Consider the following 15846-nt stretch of genomic DNA (forward strand, 5'->3'; position numbering starts at 1 on the left):
TAACAATATTAGGTAGAGCTCTTTTATAAATATGTTTTATTTTACCATTTCTTCCCTTTTTTCTTGATGATAACAAACTTCTACCTTCAACATTATACACAAACAGGCGTTTCATAACAGAACTTATGCCGCTTTATCCATTTTAAACAAAGGGAAGCTCTCCTCTAGTGAAACTAGCTCTTGCTAAAGTTTTCTTTAACGTGAGGCTTTATGCGTCCTTAAGCATATTGTGGTGCTAGTTAGTTTCAATCTGTCCCTTGAAACAAATTAGCCTTGCAGTTTTCAAGACTGCCTTTCGGAGCTCGCGGTGTCGCCAGCAATACAAGACTGGATTGATTGAAGAGTTAAAAAATGCTACGGTTACTGGAAAGGTCCATCGAAATCTATATTTTATTTGTGGAATACCTGATGTTAAATATGCAGAAAACAAAGGGGTGTAGCACGTAATCATCACAATGTAGTAGATAAAAATGTTTTTGGCACCTTTCGCGGATCTCGTCACCCTATGATTATTTTCTAAGGCTTCATTCAATCTTTCTACCGCCTGTTGCTGAATGTTGATCTGCAACTGATGCTTATGAACAATTCTGTAAATTTTGATGAAACAAACGCTGCAAACTGAAAGGCATATTGAAATGGAAACGGTTGCAGCGAAGTAATACATTTTCTTTGACCGAGTTGATAACAAGGAGATCAGCACGTGAATGGACCAAAGAGTGGCTGAAGTGCACAAGGCTCGACGCGTAGTCACAAAATCTGGATATCGCATATGATAATGAAGAGACAACACTCGGTCAACGGCTAAAGCTGTTATTGTCGAAAGAGAGGTTCCACAAACAGAAAACCCCATGACATGAGATGCTCGGCCAAGATGATTGTTTCCTGTTGTGTACATGTAAGCCAAAATGTAAATCGGTTGAGCGAAAAGGGCAACAAAAAGGTCTGAAACGGCCAAATTACCGAGGAAAATCATGGATGGCGAACGGAACGATGGAGTCCTCAATATGGTGGAAAGAACCAAAACGTTGCCAATGATGGATACGAGCATCAGAGGAGCGTTAAGGACACAGTTTGCGATTTCAACGGTCCCTAATCCGGAACTATTCTCCTGGTTGCGGGACTGGTTAGTTCCAAAGTTACTTGCAATTGCCATCTTGGCGGAGATGATTTAAAACGAGTTAAATTCGGTTAAAAGATAACCTCTTATGCGAATGTATAATGCAACATATGTCCAATTGAGTATTGGCATACTTTTATTTGCATAAATTAATAAGCGGAAAAGAGTACCAAATGTTTCGCTAAAATGAAAAAAAGGTAAAATATAACTCACCAACCATTCGCCGCTCTGCCCATTTCTTAGTAAGGTCTTCCTTTCCTATTGTTCTAAATGGAAGCGTCTGTTTCACAAACCTGGAATGAAATGCTGGCGTTTTCCTTTTTTTTTTTCTTTTCTTTTTTTTTTCGTCTTTTCTTTGCATAATTTCCATACATAACGTATACAACCGTCAATTTGTTTCTTTTATTGTTAACCCAGTGCCAAAGTCTGTATTAGATATCGAGGGGAAAATTTGTTTCCTGTCGTAAACACTAAATGAAAAGAAAAAAATGCATATTCGTTTTATGAGAGGAACAAAAACTTGCCGGTAGTTCCATGCGATTCTTGCTTGGTGAAATTACTCGCGTTAATAATTTGATATTTAGAATGTATTCTTCTCTATCGCAATCAAAATCTCAATTACTTAAAGTGAAAATGCCTCCGATTTCACTAACGATTCCATTTTTTACTATTTTTATTTTTAAGAACTTGTTGTACTAGTTAAGAATATTGATATATGATAAGGGTTATGGGATATAGTTTCGGTTAGCCCTCTCACTCCCAACATCTCATTGGTAATTCGCCTTACTTTCTGCCTTAAAATACTTATGATTTCAATTTGGTATTGGATCGACTTATAGTCCACTAATTGAGTTTTCATCCTTATTCTCCTAACTTGTCTGCTTGATTCTGTGTTGATATTGTGAGGAGATATTCTGTCTCGGTCACTCATGGGAGTTAAAGGGTGAACGGAGCATCATTATAGACGAACGCATTACTTCGTTCAATTTATGTCAAGTAAAAGTCAAGATTTTTGCAATTTCGACAACCCAAACTGTAGGTACTTCTAACTTGCTATTTCAAGATATGTCTTGCTTGAGCACTTCAATGATCATTCAAATCGAATATTTGCGGGTTCCAGATCTTCCAAGGACAGTTACATTTTTGTGCACATTAGCAAAACCGGACTTACCTTCCTTTGAAAACAGGAAGATGGCATGCCGGAAATGCTTATCAATTTGGTACTCAGATACGGTGCGCGACCTTCAGAGTCATCTTATGGTCATCTCCATTAGCTATTGCGTTTTTAGACGTAATGATATTAATAATAATAATAATAATAATTATAGTAATAATAACTTGCCGTAGGAGATAAATATTTCAGCCGCAATTTTTGGTAGCGATTTTCTTTTGAAAAGAGTAATAAAAGGAGAGAATAAAGCTTTATCACGTAAAATGATCACTCGCCTTTTGGGCCACTCTGTCAGGTTGATGAATGAGTCACCAAGCCTTCACCATTTTCAATCCATGGTCTTTTAACGAAATTTTCTCGGATTATGGCCACTAAAATACTTAAAAATTAGTATCGCTTGCCGGTAGTGACGATCTTTTTTCGAGTATTGTGGACCTTGTTTTCTTCATTCATCAATAAAATCTATTTTCTTTTCATGTCAGTAAAGGGCTATTGTCTTTATAAATTAAACAAAATAATACATGGCTGTTTATAGATATGGAATTTCTCTTCTCGTGTTCAATTCAAGGAAAAACGAAAATAATAAAAAAAAGATGCGTTTTTCGATTACTTGTGAGTTTCTTGCACTAACTCGAAAAATACTCGGTAAAATGTGTTTTTTTTTTAAATTTGTTTATCGTAGCATATTTTTTGTGGCTTTCTCGTCTGCGCCCGTCTATCGAGTCCTGTTAAGGTTAAAACAAAATTTGAGAAATTTTCAACACTTAATGGTCATAAGATGAAATGCTGCGTTCAGTCCATATGTCATGACCTCGAGCCAAATATTTTCCCTTCCGGTACGACCAAACTCATTCAATAAGTATATATTATCCTGTCTTGGTTATACTGCTTTCACTGTCTTTTTTGTGGCTGGATTGCAAATGATTTAATGGAACGCCAACGAAATATGATGAGTCGTGAAACTCTTAGACTTAAAATCTGAAAAGATTTTGATAGCATGATTTATGCTATCTGTGTGTTGAGGCGCGATTGCTAAAAGTGAAAAGAACCATTCAATTTCAATAAATTGATCACAAACGCCCTCGGTCAGTGTTTGGCCTAAAAACATGAATGCCTCAAAAGCTTTGGTTTTTTATCTGTTGGTCTGAAGCTGGCTGAATCAAACTGAGAGAATATGTCTAGAAACGAAAAATAACTTTTGCATGAAAACTGCCACATCGATCACAACATACACCCAAGTTATCTAGATCAGTGGGTGTTAAAGGTTTAATAAAAATACGTAAACAGTTCAAAGGTTGCGGCTGCCTCTCAGAAGTGTTACCGGAGCAATATGGGTTTACTCAAAATGTTGCTGAACGTAATTTGTCGGATTTAATGGAAATTTTGCGTCAAATGTGTACAGGTTGTCGCTTATAAGGGTTTGACCTTGCGAAAGTCAATAAACTTCTTTATTAACTGCCCAAAAAACTTATCGTGACTTCAAGTCATTTATTTACAGCGTAGTACAGTGCAATTAGTTGTTTTCACTGTGTTTAGGGAGCGGATTTGTGCGCTTTCAAGGTGTCACTTATCGTTGAAAAGACCCCTTAATCTACGTCTTACGAATACAAAAAAACTTGCTGACTTCATTGTTGCGAATTGACGCCTAACCATTAATTCGCTAATCCCTTTGCTTAATTTTGTTCTATCGTTTGACAAAAGCACTTCCTTTTAGTTTTTAAAATTGCCGCTCGAAGGTCTCGAAGGCGCCAACAGTAGAGAAATGGATTGATGGATGAGTTGATAAAAACTAAGGTATCTGCTAAGATCCACTCAATTTTCCAAAGTTCAACTGATATTGACATGCTAATAAACAAAGGTGTGTAACATAAAATCATTGCAATGAAATAAATAAAAGCGTTCTCAGCACCTTTCTTCGAGCGTTGGATTTCTTGATTCTTTCCAGAATTCAAACTTTCTACCGCTTTTTCTTGAATTTTTATCTGTATGTGATGTCGTCGAACGATGCAAAAAATTTTGACGTAAGAAACGGCGCAAGTGAAAAGAGAGATAAAAATAGAAACGGTGATAGTATATTCGTAGACAATTTTGTTGAGAAAAGCTGAACATGATAACAAGACGGCAATGATCCATAAAGCTGCCAATAGATAAATGGCACGTCTTTGAGTCATTAGTAGTGGGTATCGCAAGTGAAGATGAAGAGCTAAGAGCCGATCCACCCCTATTGTTGTCATGGTGAATAGAGAGACACCACTTGCAATAAAACCCAATGTCCTCGTTGCCTCGAAAACAGAATAATTTCTCAATAGATATGAAGCAACGTAGAGTGGTTGAACTGCCAAGCTAACGAGAAGGTCAGACACAGCCAAACTGCATAGCATAATTGTGCTTGGCGAACGGAGTGAAGGTGTTTTCATTACAGCTACGAGCACAAAAGTGTTGCCAGACATGGTTACGAACATCAGGGGAACATTGAGGACACAGTTTAGCTCAACGATGGTTTTAAGACTGTCATTCTTCTCTAAAAAGTATCTCTCAAATTCACCAGCCATTTTAGCCCTCGTCTGCTCTCTTGTAGCAGTGTCCTGTTGTTAGTATTGCTCCAATGGACACGATCACAACTCCAGATGGAAGATATTGCCCCAAAGCTTCATAGGGCCCTTAAGATGTATTTTTGTCATGTTCACCTGCCACTTTCAGTCTATTTTTAATTGCTGCACCCTCCTCTTATAGCATCGATCAATACTCAATCGTGCATAATTTCTGTAACCAGCACGCATACGTTTCCCTATTTGCGATAGAAGATTTCATTTAGCAATAAGACAAAATTTGACCCGAAAGACATTTTCTAGTGAGACTTAGAAGTTCATTCGTAAATGTTCATTTCTATTTGCTCATCGATGACAATCTTCTTTCTGTAAACTCTTCTAAGCAGGCTTTTCACGCAGCAATTTGAATTCATTACTGGGGGCAGAGTTGGAAAAACAAAATAACTAATTGGCAGAACAATGGCTCAGCGGGTGCGTTATAAAGTTGTGTAAATTTCTTAGCCGTTCTATGCAAAACAACAACGTGAAATCACCGCAATTTGCGTCGTTTGCGAACCGAAACCGCGACTGCAAATTATTTTAATTTCCATTTGGAACTCTACGCTTCTTTTATACGTTATGCTGAAGTTGAGGTGTGGCGCGGTATGAGACGGTAAACACATGCAGCCATTTTTGAAGTTCTAATTTAAGGCAGAAATTCATTTTTCAATCAAAGTCTTCCTTGGCACCACCGTCCTGACTGCTTTAGGTCCTAATCACGTAATGAAACCAATTGTACAAAATATGAATGCACACATTAGATGAAAGGAAGAAAATGTATTGCACATGGCGTCAGGTTTTTATTTATATTAGAACGACTTCTTAGGAAAAAAATATTTGCTTTACTTCCTTCAAGACCAAAAAACATTTCCGAAACGCCTTTCAAATTTAATTACAAATCGGTTGTCTTCGTGTGTGAGGGAAATCTAAGTGAAATGGTGTTAAAAATTATCTTATTTCTAAGCACACTACTTTATTCAGCTTTTTTGTGAAATGTCTATAAATATGAGTTTTTCGTCTTTCCTTTTTCTCAGCTCCTATGGGGATTTACGTGAATGTGATTATTTCAAAAAGTGTTCATTGCAGTCAGGGGGAGCCCTGATTATTAATTGATGTCCAGGGTTGAACTCTCCTATGCGTTTCCGGTAACAACATCTTCAGTTGTTGACCTATCAGATAAAATTTAGCCCGCGAAACATTCCTTTGTAAATTGTAACCCTTTAACTCCCAGAGGTGATTAACAGGTAACTTCTCCCTATAATATCCATACATTATCCTGCAAATCCTGCAAAAAGATATTGAGAAAACTACAATTTATCAGGTAGAAGTTGTTATCTTGATCTTACACTAAATTCTCATTACTGATTTGCAAGGAAATGTGTAGCTGCTGGAGGGGAGAGTTAGCAATCAGATATTGGGTCAGCTGATGCCATCGAACGACGCAATCAATTTTTGTGTAGAAAATGGTGAAAGTGAAAAGGGAAAAAGCTATAGAAATAGAAATAGTGAACCATAAACATTCTTATCAAGAACGCCTGAAGAAGATAACGAGACGGTGATAATCCAAAGGCCTGCCAAAAGATAAACGACGCACCTTTTGGTCATCAATTGCGGATATCGCAAGTGATAATGGATAGCTACGAAGCGATCCACGGCTACAGCTGTCATAATGAGGAGTGAGACACCTCTTGCAAAATAGCCAATGGCTCTTGTTGCCTCGAGAACAGCAAACGTTTTTGTTTGGTAAGAAGCGAAGTAAGCCGGTTGCACCATCAATCGGACAAGAAGGTCAGACAGCCAGGCTGCAGAGCATAATCGTGCTCTGTGACCCGATCGAAGGTGTTCTTGACACGGCGACTAGCACGAGGGTGTTTCCAACGATAGTTATGAAAATCTGGGGAGCATTGAGGACGCAGTTGATGATGACGATGATTTTAGGACTTGTATTTTTACATGAAAAGTATCTCTCGAGTTTACCAGCCATCCTTCGCTTTGTCACTTTTTTACCCTACTACCTTAAGATAGACACAATTTACATGCAAAAGTAATGGCTGTATTTTTTATGTGTTTTTGACGTTTATGCTTCCTATTCACCCTTTATTTCCTTTCTTTGACATCCTCAGAGAAAAGCAAACTCAAGGCTTGCTTTTGTTCATCCAAAACCCGTTTTGAGTGCGTTTTGAGTACTGATTTACTTGATAACTGCCACTTGCCCACAAAAGTATCCTTGTAATTACATCACCATGAGGTAGGTTTTCGAAGTAGTAGCCTGAATTCACTGTAGGGAGTGGTATTGATCCTCGAGCCTCATCGCGAAACTAAAGTGATGAATCGCCCGTCTAGCTCACCAGGGGAAAAAGCATGGCAGGTGGTTCCAAGAGATTTGAACTTAGACGGCTCCTCTGACAATTTCAATTCTTTTGTCTGTCAACATTATAAATAATTTCCTGAAACATCCTCTGAGTTTAATTACGAATCATTTCCTCAAATGAAAATCTGATCAGCAGGATATTGTCTGAAAATATCCTCTTCCTTAAGCGCTCTTTGTTAGACTTTGGTTTTAGGGTGCATCACTGATTGCTCTTTATACAAATTTTGATTAAATCCTCAATGTTATTCTTTTTAAATTTTTATTTGGAGCTATATGAGCTATAATAATTTCTTAATCGTCAACTGGATAGATGATCAGGTCCGTGCGATCTTTGGAATCAATTCCGAATTGTAAACCCTTGCGCTTTCTAAAGCAGACCTCTCGGGGAAATTAGTTCTATTTGCATCATAATAAAGATGGTTTGAAAGCAAAGATCATGTTACAACTCGGAAACATTCTATTCATTTAAAGTGAACACTAAGGAATCAAACGTGGCGAGTCTGGGTTCCTTCGAAGTACTTTGCACGAAGCACGGTGCATAGGAAAAACGTGGCAATTGGAGAGGAGATTTTCCGAACGGATACGAGACTTTGGATGACGAAAACTTTAGTGCTTGTTAAAAGTTGCTGCATTGGTATACCTGTCTAATTTTCGAAGTAATAATTGATCGAGACGAATTTAATAAAACAAAAGTTACACACTAAAAGCAATTCTCATCTCTCGGGAAATTATTGTCATACTGTGTCGACGTGTCAATAGGGAGATGATTATTAAGTTTACTTTTTCGTTGTTTGCTATTTTTTTTTCGTGACAATATGGTTCATTTTTTCTTTTGGTGAATTAGTACAACATAACATTTCTTATGTTTTTCGTGTGGCTTACACAACATATAAACCACTCTATGTCATGGCCCGGGATATTTTTTCCGGGGTTTTTCACGGTGAACAGAACGCTTGTCACTCGGTTTACTGAGCCACGTTCCCAGTCACTGGCGATAGTCGAGGATAGTTTGCGGTAGTTACATAAGCCTCGGAGAGCGGCCATATGTATTTATGGATGTAAAACGTTGTCGAAGATCGTTTTTTATCAAGTTATTCGTTCATCTTTGTTGCTTAGATTTCACACGGCGGCTTTCCTAGAGTCGGCTTGTCTTCTAAGTGCGGGTTACAGCGAGGTGTTGTACTCTCACAGGCCAGTATTTCACGGTGTGAACCTTTGGTGTAGGTTGCACCACACTGAAACTTAGGAGTCATTTGATTCTGCTTGGAAAATAATGGACATCAACGTCTTAACAGCGACAAAATAGGCTTTCGAATCAATAAAACTACGATTCTCCGAGGCGATGCAAATTAGGGCCAAGCAAGGCCTTGCGCTAATTTGAAGTTTCCGAGGCCCCATAAATATTTTGTTTGAGTAATGAGATGTCCAAAAAGTATTTTTCAATCGGGAGATTTTGTGTCAAAACGTAGAACTTTAAGAATTTTCAACTTAACGCTGCGCAATTGTCTGGCCATGAAATCAAGTAGACAACGATCCAAGCAGACTGAATTCTACTTCGTGGGTTTCGTACATTCAAGAAATCTGTACGTTTTTCGCTTCAAACAGCAAAGCAAGAACTGTTTTGAATAACGCTTACGTCTCGAAATATTTCTTGGCAAATTTGGTCTTGGCTCCCATTTATAGATTTCATAGAACATGCAATCTCTTCACACACGGACGAATTTGCATATTCACTTTTAAATTCGATCTGCAAACCTGTTTGCTCACGTGCAAAAATAATTTATCTTGATTATAGAGTAAAAACTTAAAATGCATCTATCACTTTTTTTTCCTTGAAAATAAGTTATTGAAATGGTCTTCTTTCACTGGCGCTTTTTTTTGGAAAATATGATTTATAAAAATTTACTCTGCATTGCGTTCGCCTTTCTGGTTTCTCCAAAATTTTAACTTTAGCATAGGCACATGTTACGCTCAAGTGTCAACGGGTGCTGAAGTGCTGGTGGACATCAAGCCAAAAAAATATTCATATAAATTGGTTCCCTGGAGTTAATTTCACATCTGTTGCCTTGAAAAAGACAATCAACCTACCAAACTTCAGAACTCAATTCGTCTTGGTTACGTTAATAAAATCAGGACTGAGTCTATCAGGCCACTGTGAGAGATGAGGTTGAATTCCTAAATCTTCACTTTCAAAGCAAGACTACATCTGCAAAATGCGACTTCTATAATAAAGATTGACTTATAACCCTCAACTTGAAAATAAGGATTTCAGGAACTCCGATATGGTCTACGGTATGCTAGTTATCTTGTTTTATTGTTTGTCAGAAACAATACAGAAAACTATCGAGCCGTGATCACAAATTAGCTCCACTAAGAGAAAGTCAGTGAGAGACCAGAGACGTATAATTTTGTTAGCTTCCCATCGTTACAGCTAAATTGCGATAGGATATTAAAAATAACGACCGATCTGTTAATGTTATTGTCGAATTTTCTTGATATAATGCCGCTTCCCCAGAATGGATCATAGAGAATGAAAACTCAGTGGATATGAGACAGAAGTACCTCGTCACAGAAACATGATCCAGTGATGAGCAGGATGCCTTTGTCTTTGATATGTTGAGCTCGCGGTTTGACTTGCGACCGATTTTAACGACGAGTGCATTTAAGTTAATTAGCCAAAAATTCAAGCTGTGCATTTGGAAACTCCTCTTTTCCTCGACGCATACCATAGGAAACCAGCTTTATAAAATTAATAAACTGACTGCAAGGACGCCCTGATTAATAAAGTAGTCTACCGAATACAATAAGAATAAAAATCTAATAGGAATGTTTTTGACGACTATTACTACTATTACTAATGCTATTTACCTTTTACACATAGTACCATTAGAGTGAAAATACTTCGATGTCTCTTTCATCTTTGTGTTTATACACGAAGCCAGTTTAATCGACGCGTGAAATAATTTTGCCCTTTTCACCCAAAAGTGGCAAACTCAGTAGGTAGGAAAGCATATACCGATGTAGCGACACAAAAGACCGCTAAATCTTACAAATTAGAGCTAAATCTTACAAATTAGAGTAGTTTGTTTTGCATCTTTATAGTTGTTAGACTCATTAATTTTACTTGCAAGATATCTCCTTTGCCATGTTTACAACTGCCTCTCGAAGCTCGCGGAGACGCCAACAGTATAGAAACGGGTTGATTGATGAGTTCATGAACAGCAAAGTGTCGGCCACGATCCATTCCATTGGCCATCTGTAAGTTGGGGAAATCGCTACAACTAACCAAGTAACTGATAGAGGTGTATAACACATTATCAGTACAATGTAAAAGATAAAAGTGTTTTTTGCCGTATTTCTCGACTCTCGCATGTTATGATTATTTCCATTGATACTACCTGCTACTGCCCTTTGTTGGACCATGATCTGAAGCTGATGTCGGCGAACAATAAAATAAATTCTTACGTAACAAGCCAGGCAGGTCAATAGGCAAGTGGCGGTGCTAACAGCCACAGTCACAGCAAAGACATGGTTTTCCAATAGCGTTAAGAATAGAAAGATAAAAGCAACAATCCAAAGAGTTGTTGAAAGGTAAATTGCACGACGAGTTGTCACCAACTGCACGTATCTGAGGTGATAGTGAAGAGCTATGCACCGATCCACGGCTATTGCACCCATTGTCCACAGAGAAACACCACATGCCACGAAGCTCGTTGCTTTCATTGCTTTGTAGAAATTGGAGCTCTTTGTTAGGTGATAAACGATAAAACTTGGTTGTACTAGGATTCCAACAAAAAGATCGGAAACAGCTAGACAGCAGAGCAAAATTATGCTCGGTGAACGAAGCGAAGAGGATCTCAATATAGCAACTAGAACCAGAGCGTTACCAGTAATGGAAATAGGAATAAGGAAAGCATTGAAAATACAATGAATGATCTCGACAGTCTCTAGACTAGAATCACCATCGTTGTTTTCAAAGTGCTTTGTTTGATTTGTCGTCGCCATACCTGTTTTTGCGATCTAATATTCTTTCCTTTCTGCTGTAAGTACTTCACCTCAATGGTTATCGTTGGCAAATGCACCAAAAGCCACAAATCTCAACACATACGCTGGTACTTAAGCGCTTGACATCATCAAAGAACTCTTTTGATGACTCAGCATCAGTTGGCGGAGTGTCGATCTTTTTTTCTGACGAGTAATTAGCATACAAATCTTCCTAAATGTTATATTTTTATTATTTTCCCTTATTTCTTTCTTTGATTTACGCCACGTACAACACTGTGCTGTCAAGTCGCCATCTGAAACTTATTAAAAACAACCTCTTTTTATGTCAACACAGCCTTACTAACGTGTTTACAAGATACTTACGCTTAAAAAAACGCTCTGTTCATTTGCTGCGGCGAATATGCATCAGTGGAACATCCATAGGGTATAAGTGAATATCAAATACAGCCTTAGGTGATAATTGCTGATGAAAAATCCAACTATAAGGTCTATTCAGGCTTTGTGTAAAACGACGGTAATTAAGAACCCTTTGACGTAAAGCTGTTTTTTCTTTTCTTTTCATTTTTTTCTCATACTCTCTCTCAAATGGCACTATTTTGTAAGAAGCAAACAAACAAACAAAAACGAGCAAAACATCATTTTGAGCTGGATTGACATATCAGTGGAAGTAATAAGAAAATTGTTCATGACACAATTACATATGAATTATAATTTTATATTCAAGATGAAGTGGCAGCGATGCGTGCGTATTTATATCTATATTATATATCCCATTAGTAATTCCTAGTTTCCTCCTTAATTAAGGCTCGTCGGTAGATTACTTCGCGAGAAAAACGTAGTAGGAAACGGAAATACGTTGCTGGTGGAGTATTACGTAAGTTCTCTGACGAGCAGGATAATTAATGACGCTGATAGATGATAACAGTGGTTATATAGATGGCAGTAACTATTTACTTCTATGCTTCTACTCATATAATTCAATTGATATGAGTTTGAATTTAAAGTATTGAACATTCTTTCTTGTGGTTAGTTTGGTAGCAGGTCAACGTAGAGCCAACTTGCGACTAGCCTTAGCTAAAGGCTATGGTGCTTCCTGAACCCAGCTCGAAATATTCCCACACTGCTCTAGTCTTTACCCAAGATATATCAAACAGGGATGGACAGATGTTTTTTCCTTTTTTTTTTTTTTTTTTTTTTTTTTTGCCTGAGACAACTTTAAACTGATTTAATAACTTTTTTTCATAAATATGTTGAACAATATTCGATTGATTTCGTAGGCGGTGTTTAGGTCAGTTTTAAAAGGGAATTGTCGTTAACATAACATTTTAAACTTTAGTAATGTATTTACAACTGCATCCCTTAGTACAGTCTCCTAAGGGGTTTCATGAGGGTTCTGTTTTTGCAGTTTACAATATTTCTATTCTTTGGCTCGCCACCTTTTATAAATTTATTTGATAACTGTATACTCTCAATGACTGGGATTCCTTTTATTCCAAACCTTGTCTCAATTTTGTCTTGAAATCTCGAGATATCGTGACTCAACAATCGGTGAAAGGTTTTGGCGAAAACTAGTTTACTCTGTTTGCAGCCGTAACATCTGTTTAGTTGTCTTAACAACTGCCTTTCGAAGTTCACGAAGTCGCCAGCAGTATAGGAAAGGATTGATGGATGAGTTCATAAACGCTACGGTCTCCGCTAAAGAAAATTCGTCTCTCCAGTATTGACGGAAAAAAGCGGAGACAAACATAGAAATAAAGAGTGGCGTGTAACATAATATCATCATCATGTAATAAATAAAAGTGTTTTTGGCACTTTTAGTCGATCTCACTATGTTCAATTCATGTCCTTCAGCGTTTTTTGAAGTTTCCTTCGCCACTTGTTTAGTTTGAATCGCGATCTGTAACTGATGCCAGCGAACAATGCGATAAATTTTCATATAACATATCGTACAAATCAGTAGGCAAACAATTATACAGGCAACTATAGTAAAATGGAAAATATTCATCTGCCATAGGGTCGAAAGGGATAACACCACACAGATTAACCAAAGCGCTGCAGATGTACAAATAGCGCGATTTAAAGTCATAACATATGAATAACGCATGTGAAAGTGAAGAGCCATTAGTCGGTCCACGCTAATAACTGTTATGGATGAAAGTGAAGCACCACACACAGAAAACGCTACTGTCTCCATTATCTGACGCAGAGATCTCTCTCTGGTTATTTCCCTGGCAATGTAAAGTGGCTGAGCTAAAAAACCAACCAGAAGATCAGAAAGGGTCAAGTTGCACAGAAGAATTATGGACGCTGAACGAAGCGAAGGAGTCCTCAACGTAGCCACCAGCACCAGTGCATTACCGATAATCGCCATGAACATCAGCGGCACATTTAAGGCGACGTTTACGATGTTTAAGGTCTCAGATGTGTTGGGAGTATTCGTCCTTGTTTCGTCTACCATTTTAGGCCATATGCTTTTGTTTTGGAGAATCGGGGTGCGTCGATTTGAGTTGTGTATTTGAACAGAATTTTAATTTAACTTCAAAATCGGCTTGTCTTCGCGTAACTTAATTAAGCGAAGAAAAGCCAATTTTGAAGGTTGATGCCAATATATTGGCAGCTGATAACAGTTTTATGCGAGAGATGAAAGCAGATTGGCTCTTATGTACAATCCCCCGGGTAGATTGTGAAATACTGAGACCCACGCATGGGATTAGACACGGAGTTGACAAAAATTAATATCGTCAATGATTTTTTTACGCCGAAAATATCACTTTTATTCGGTGAGTATCGTTGTATCGTTCGTAAAGTATCGTGAACAGAAACTGACCATAAACAGGTGCTTAGGTACTCAACTAACGTTGTTCTGTGTGTTATTAAGCATAGGATGTAAAAGGTTGATGTGTAAAACAGACCCATGCTGTCTATGTAATATCATACTGAATAAGAGAAAGTTAAGAGAGGAACATATATGAATATATTGTCAGAAATTGTCAGGCGTGTTTCTCCTTACGCATAATTTCTGCTTGCTTGCTATTATTGATACAGGTCGAAAATAAGTGTATAATTTGCGATGTGTAAAGAGGTTAGTTAGTCAGCTTAGCTTGTAACAACTCTTTGTTGAATTCAACCATGTCATCAGATATGCGTAGGAGTTTTTAAAAACCTCAGCACATACAATGCTCCAGTCCGTTAACCATTTTCAAAGGTTTGATTGTCTTTTCAAAAGATATGTTTTTCACCCTGTCGGTTGAGACTGGAACAATACAAAGCCCTCTGTGACGGAAGTCCAGTTTTTTTTTCTTTTAAAGCACTTGCTGGGTTTTAAATTGATTTAGTAATTTATAATTTTAAAATGATTTACACAATCAAGTTTTATTATTTTATCAATATCGCTAGCTGGGTATGCAATTACTTTGGTCATTCAAACGATTTTACGATCAAATCATTTAAAAAAAATTTCACTTGCGGATTGAAAACCCCCGAAATATTATAATTTTTTGGCCATTTAAATCGATTGCGTAAGAGATAGTTTCCGCTTACTCAAAAAAACATAAGCTATTCCAACGCCTACGCGCGATCTAGGGTAGGTAATGCTAGATTTAAGTAGACCTGCCATAAAAAAGAAGCAACTTTGCAATCAAGGCACTGTTGAAGATTCAGGATGCAAGAATAGTCCTTTAAAGTGCACCTCAGTGTATTCTCCCGCCCCCCCCCCCACGTTTGCTGATTTGTTGCATTGTCCTGAAAAGTCGTTCAAGGTAAACTGATCCAATAAAGATAAAAGATATCAGGAAACGTAGCTTCAAGAACCTTTAATTACTTTTTCTACATTTTTATTAGGCATATTCTCAATTTTGAAAAGGTTAAGGTAATATGACTGAGTGGAGTCCAATTTGGTCTGTAATCATACGAGTGATGACAATATCAGATGACCGTGCAGCAGGTATTTATGAGACACATCTCCACTGTTTTTAGAGACATCAATGCTAAACTTAATTCAAAACGTTTTCATGACCCGTTTCTCTTTTATTGTCTTCTGAATGCAAACGAATCACGCTTTGAAATATTTATGTATTTTTGCATCAAGGTTTTGCAATAAGAGTTATGTGAAAAAAAACTTGCTCGGGTAAAGATCCTGAGGAACCACGGGGGAAAAGCTGTCCTTCAATCCAAATATTTTTTTTTCTTTTTCAAATTACCAGCATTAAACATTTGGAAATTTTCACTCAAGTCAAGCGATAGATATAGGATAAGTCACTCAGAGTTTTAATCAAAATCTTACGGATGATGTCTTGTTTATCTTTAAGAGGTTTTCTAGACTTCATTACTCTTTTTTTTTTTTTTGCAACACATGTATATATTTTCCCCCCATTGTAGTTTATTATCGTGTATTTACTATCATGGTATATTACGACAGAATAGCCTCGCATAGGGGAGCCGTAATAATAAAATGTATTTGTATTATGTTAAATATTTCATGGTTATACTGTAATAAAAATCTAAATTCGAGTTTCTCTTGTGTAAACCTCGACATTAAAACAAGGTGTCTTGTTAGTGGTGGTCCATAATCTGGTTGCTGAACACAAACAGCCTT

At 37.4% G+C, this 15846-nt stretch overlaps 1 protein-coding gene across 1 annotated transcript; it reads right to left on the reverse strand.

Annotated features, from left to right (window-relative positions):
• Positions 1-10367: 10367 nt before the first annotated feature.
• LOC131776001 (melanocortin receptor 3-like) lies at positions 10368-11252 on the reverse strand. The gene has a single exon (XM_059092131.2). The coding sequence runs from the start codon at positions 11250-11252 to the stop codon at positions 10368-10370; it is 885 nt and encodes a 294-aa protein (XP_058948114.2).
• Between the last annotated feature and the right edge of the window lie 4594 nt (positions 11253-15846).

The sequence above is a fragment of the Pocillopora verrucosa genome, chromosome 13, assembly GCF_036669915.1.
Source record: "Pocillopora verrucosa isolate sample1 chromosome 13, ASM3666991v2, whole genome shotgun sequence".
NCBI lineage: Eukaryota > Metazoa > Cnidaria > Anthozoa > Scleractinia > Pocilloporidae > Pocillopora > Pocillopora verrucosa.

What these genes read in the sequence shown, in the direction of transcription:
- LOC131776001 (XM_059092131.2), bottom strand. Translation starts at nt 11,252, where the DNA reads ATGGCGACGACAAATCAAACAAAGCACTTTGAAAACAACGATGGTGAT.